The sequence below is a fragment of the Bombina bombina genome, chromosome 1, assembly GCF_027579735.1.
Source record: "Bombina bombina isolate aBomBom1 chromosome 1, aBomBom1.pri, whole genome shotgun sequence".
Taxonomy (NCBI): domain Eukaryota; kingdom Metazoa; phylum Chordata; class Amphibia; order Anura; family Bombinatoridae; genus Bombina; species Bombina bombina.
In genome coordinates, this window is record NC_069499.1 from 417,795,732 (window position 1) to 417,801,731 (window position 6,000).

Consider the following 6,000-nt stretch of genomic DNA (forward strand, 5'->3'; position numbering starts at 1 on the left):
ACAATTCTACGCTGCTCCGACAAGAATGCGGTGACAGGGGGAGGGGATCTTTACTAAAGGAAAGTTACAAACACGAACGCGCTCTCCTTACCATCTCCTTGGGATTCTGGGACAGACGCCCCTGCAGCACAGCAGCAAGCGGCGCTACACAAGAACAGAGCTACAAGCTTCATCGGGCCTTGTCCTTTCTTTATCTCTGTCTTCTCCTAGTAGAATAACGGTATAGTTTTTATCAGAATAATTTTGGGGTGCTTAGCGGTCAATACAATACACAGTCTTTTAAATGTCCAGTCTAGATACTTTACGGTACAATACTGTTGTGATAATTTTATGGCTTCCAGTCTACTAGTTTCACAATCCACACAAAAACAACCTCTCACTTCCGACAGTATTATTAGTGGGCAGGGGAAAATGGGATGGACTAACTAAAGTCATATATTGTTAACTCATTTATTCACATCCGTTTGAGAAAGTTTAGTTTATCTAGATTCTACTGTATATCAGGATTGGAATTGGTGGTTTCCCTTCGCTGTCTCTTTTTCTTCCCCCTTGTCTTCTTTACACACTGGGGCTTTCGGCTGACGAGAACGCTAATCTAACCTACAGTATTGGTTTCACTCTTTTTGCCGGTGTTCTATAATTTTCCTCGACCTTAGAATGCTGGCGAACAGCGGTGGAACATTTGTAGTCTCTTGGGCTCTAAAGTTTCACATTTGTTGATACCCTGCACAGTTTGGCAGAATTAATACTGAACTGGTTAATATTGTTTAGCTTCCAACTTTCAAATGCCTTAGATAACTGGTTTAAACATTTTACCTCAGAATGGTAACCTTATTATAATTCTAAAAATCTGGTCTAGTTATGAGTAGGTTGAAATTAAAGGGACATACCAGTGTGATAGGGCATTTAACTATTTCAATAGGTTATGCTTCTATGTATTTTAACCCCTTTCAGGTCAGCTTGCTGTCTGTTTTAGTGGTGAAATTTACAGCTAGATTACGAGTTTTGAGCGCTATAGGAATTTTAACGACCGCCACAAAAGCAGCATTATTTCACCTCCCTATAGCGCTGCTATTACAAGTTTTACAAAAGCAGGCTTATGCGGGCGATATGGTTGCGTTGAGCTCCATACCGCACCGAAATCAAGCCCTGTTTTGACTTGCTCGTGCACGATTACCCCATAGACTTCAAAGGGGAGAGCCGGAAAAAAAAAAGCCTAACACCTGCGATCATGGAATGAAAAGATCTGTAACGCAGCCCTATTGATGTCTATGGGGAAAGAAAAAGTTACGTTTAAAACCTAACACCCTAACATAAACCCCAAGTCTAAACACCCCTAATCTGCCACCCTGACATCGTCGCCACCTACATACAGTTATTAACCACTAATCTGCCGCCCCCGATATTGCCGCCACCTACATACAGTTATTAACCCCTAATCTGCCACCCCAACATCGCCACCTACATAAAACTATTAACCCCTAATCTGCCGCTCCCGGTGTCGCCGCCACTATACTAAAGTTATTAACCCCTAAACCTATAGCCTCCCACATCACTACCACTAAATAAATCCATTAACCCCTAAACCTAACCCTAACGTAACCCTAAGCCTAACACCCCCTAACTTTAACATAATTAAAATACAGCTAAACTAAAGTTACAATTATTAACTAAATAATAACTATTTTAAACTAAATACAAACTTACCTGTAAAATAAAAGCTGAGCTAGCTACAATATAACTAATAGTTATATTGTAGCTAGCTTAGCTTTTATTTTTATTTCACAGGTAATGTTTGTATTTATTTTAACTATGTAGACTAGTTAGTAAATAGTTATTAACCAGGGTGGATTTGATTTAAATCAAGCTGATTTAAATCACGATTTAAATCACTAGTCAGTAAGGCTTGATTTAAATCATAGTTTTCTACATAAAGACTAATTCTTGCTGGTATAACTTTAATATGCAAGTAGATGAAGATTTTTAGAATAACAACTTTTCATATTAGTTTTTTTATCCCCAGTTTAATAGGTTAATCAATATAATTCATATTTGGACAACTTTTCTGTTGTACTTAGGAAGGAGAAAAATAATCATTACCTTAATAATAACAATTTAAATAAGATTTATTCAACTGAAACAATAACATTACAGCATATGTTATTTGCTTAAACAAACATCCATGTTTGTTAAATAATTTGAGCTAAACAAAATATATATATTTTAAGAAACTTGTCAGCCCAGCCTACACATGAAAAAACTTAAATACTGTCCTCTGTAGCTCACTCGTCATCTTCAGCTTCTTCTTTGTTCATAATCTGGAAAAGAAAAACAAGCTTTCCTGCTTTATTGGGTTCCAAACGATTTCTCAATTTAGAATGAATAAGTCCAAAGGAAGAGAATATTCTTTCAACGCCTGCAGAAGAAGCTACTGCTGTTAAAAGTGAAATCATTACTTGAACAGTCTCTAAATCCAAGTGCTTAAGTGACTTCCACCAGTTCACTGGTGTGACTTTCTTTAAAATATCTTCACCAAACATATATTTCTTGAATGGTTCCCCCTTAGCTTTGAAGTCTATTATAGTTGGCATTACAGATGGATGATTGCTGGATACCCATGTCATAGCTAACTCCTCTTCCTCAGCACTTAAGTTTGACCCTGATACTGGGATATTGACAATATTTGCCAAAAAATGAGCAGGAGACTTGCTTGTCCCAAATCCGATTTAAATCCAAAAAATCCGATTTAAATAAAAAAAAAAAATCAGATTTAAATTTAAAAAAATCAGATTTTTTTTGATTGTTTTAAAAAAAAATCATTGATTTTTATCCACCCTGTTATTAACTATTTACTAACAATCTATTTAAAATAAATACAAAGTTACCTGTCAAATAAAACATTACAAAAAAAACATACACTAAATTTACTAAAAATACTAAATTTACTAAATTACAAAAAATAAGGAACAAATGATCAAAAACAAAAAAAAAAATTACACCTAATCTAATAACCCTATAAAAAAAAAAAAAAAAAAACCCTAGCTTACAATTGACTACCAATGGCCCTTAAAATGGCCCTTTTGTGGGGCATTGACCCAAAGAGATATCGGCTCTTTTACCTGTAAGAAAAATACAAACACCCCCCAACAGTAACCCCCCCCCAAATAAAATAACTATCTAAAAAAACCTTAGCTCCCCATTGCCCTGAAAAGGGCATTTGTATGGGCATTTGCCCTTTAAAAGGGCATTTATCTCTTTTACATGCCCAGACCCTAAACTAAGAAATAAAACCCACCCAAAAAACCCCTTAAAAAAAAACCTAACACTAACCCCCGATGATCCACTTACAGTTCTTGAAGTCCCGCTTGAAGGATCCATCCAGCCCGGCGAAGTACTCATCCATGCGGCTAGAAGTCTTCATCCAGAGCGGCAAGAAGTCTTCATCCAGACGGCATCTTCTTTCTTAATCCATCCGGAGCAGGTCCCATCCTGAAGACATCCGGCGCAGAGCATCCTCTTCATATGGTCGCCACCGGTAAAACTGGAACTTCAATGCAAGTGACGTCATCCAAGATGGCGTCCCTTGCATTCCTATTGGCTGAAAGATTTAAATCAGCCAATAGGATTATAGCTGCTAAAATCCTATTGCTGTTTCCAATCAGCCAATAGGATGAGAGCTCAATCCTAATGGCTGATTGGAACAGCCAATAGGATTTTAGCTGCTCTATCCTATTGGCTGATTGAAATCTTTCATCAATAGGAATGCAAGGTACGCCATCTTGGATGACATCACTTGCATTGAAGTTCCAGTTTACAGCGGCGACATTATAAAGAGGATGCTCCGCGCCGGATGTCTTCAGGATGGATCCGCTCTTGCGCCGGATGGATGAAGATAGAAGATGCCGCCTGGATGAAGACTTCTTGCCGCCTGGATGAGGACTTCGCCGGCTGGATGAAGATGGAAGAGGCATTTAGCTCTTTTACATGCCCAGACCCTAAACTAAGAAATAAAACCCACCCAAAAAAACCCTTAAAAAAAAACCTAACACTAACCCCCGACGATCCACTTACAGTTCTTGAAGTCCCGCTTGAAGGATCCATCCAGCCGGCGAAGTCTTCATCCATGCGGCAAGAAGTCTTCATCCAGGCGGCAAGAAGTCTTCATCCAGACGGCATCTTCTTTCTTAATCCATCCGGAGCAGTCCATCCTGAAGACATCCGGCGCAGAGCATCCTCTTCATATGGTCGCCACCGTAAAACTGGAACTTCAATGCAAGTGACGTCATCCAAGATGGCGTCCCTTGCATTCCTATTGGCTGAAAGATTTAAATCAGCCAATAGGATTATAGCTGCTAAAATCCTATTGGCTGTTCCAATCAGCCAATTGGATGAGAGCTCAATCCTATTGGCTGATTGGGAACAGCCAAGAGGATTTTAGCAGCTCTAATCCTATTGGCTGATTGAAATCTTTCAGCCAATAGGAATGCAAGGTATGCCATCTTGGATGACATCACTTGCATTGAAGTTCCAGTTTACAGCGGCGACCATATAAAGAGGATGCTCCGCGCCGGATGTCTTCAGGATGGATCCGCTCTGCGCCGGATGGATGAAGATAGAAGATGCCGCCTGGATGAAGACTTCTTGCCGCCTGGATGAGGACTTCGCCGGCTGGATGAAGATGGGAGAGAGTCCGTCTGGATGAAGACTTCTTGCCGCATGGAGTGAGGACTTCGCTGGCTGGATGGATCCCTTCAAGTGGGACTTCAAGAACTGTAAGTGGATCGTTGGGGTTAGTGTTAGGTTTTTTTAAGATTTTTTTTGGGTGGGTTTTATTTTTAGTTTAGGGTCTGGGCATGTAAAAGAGCTTAATGACCTTTTAAGGGCAATGCCTATACAAATGCACTTTTCAGGGCAATGGGGAGCTTATTTTTTTAGATAGTTATTTTATGTGGGGGGGTTGATTGAGTGTGTGGTGGGTTTTACTGTTGGGGGGGTTGTATTTTTCTTACAGGTAAAAGAGCTGATATCTTTGGGGCAATGCCCCACAAAAGGCCCTTTTAAGGGCATTGGTAGTTTATTGTAGGCTAGGTTTTTTTATTTTGATAGGGCTATTAGATTAGGTGTAATTCTTTTTTTATTTTTGATAATTTGTTTCCTATTTTTCGTAATTTGTGTTTTTTTTGTAATTAGATACTTTTTAGAGTAGTGTTAGTATTTTTTAATGTGTAGTTTAGTTTTCACTTAATTGGTAATTAGTTTAATTGTAGTTTAATAACTATCTTAGTTAAATTGTTAGTTTAAAATGAATTTATTTAGACAGGTGAGTTTTAATTTAAGATACGGAAATTGTAATTTTAATACAAAGTTAGTGGGGCGTCGTTAAGGTTTAGGGGTTAATAGTTTATTTAAGTATATTTCATTTTGGTTGGGGCTTGCGGTTTAGGGGGTTAATAGGTTTTATTATAACGGGCAGTGTGGGCGGACGCCAGAGTAGCGGGTTAATTATATTTAAATAGTGTTTGTGATGCAGGAGGGGCGGCGATTTAGGGGCTAATAGATTTATTATAGTGGTCGAGCGATGTCGGGGGAGCGGCAGAATAGGGGTTAATACATTTTAATAGTGGGGCAGCGATGTCCGGAGCGGCAGATTAGGGGGTTGATAACTTTATTATAGTGTTTTGCGATGCGGAGGGGCCTTTATTTAGGGGTTAATAGGTAGTTTATGGATGTTAGTGTACTTTTTTAACAATTTAGTTATGATTTTTATGGTGACAAGCTTTGTAACGTAAAACTCATAACTACTGACTTTAGATGGCGGTACGGATCTTGTGGTTATAGAGTGTACCGCTCACTTTTTGGCCTCCCAGGCAAACTCGTAATAACGGCGCTATGGGAGTCCCATTGAAAAAGGTACTGACGTTGCGTGACTGGCTAAAAGGTTTGCGGTACACCTATACCGACAAGACTTGTAATAGCAGCGTTATGGAAAATGAAGCGTTA

The 6,000-nt window shown here is 39.0% G+C and overlaps 1 protein-coding gene across 1 annotated transcript in view; it reads right to left on the reverse strand.

Annotated features, from left to right (window-relative positions):
- The window catches only part of CD302 (CD302 molecule), a 97,708-nt gene extending 97,333 nt beyond the window's left edge, over positions 1 to 375 (reverse strand). Inside the window, exon 1 of the mRNA XM_053698350.1 lies at positions 92 to 375. Within this exon, the coding sequence (XP_053554325.1) occupies positions 92 to 173 (82 nt within the window). The 5' untranslated portion in view covers positions 174 to 375. The remainder of the gene's footprint in view (positions 1 to 91) is intronic.
- Positions 376 to 6,000: the final 5,625 nt, after the last annotated feature.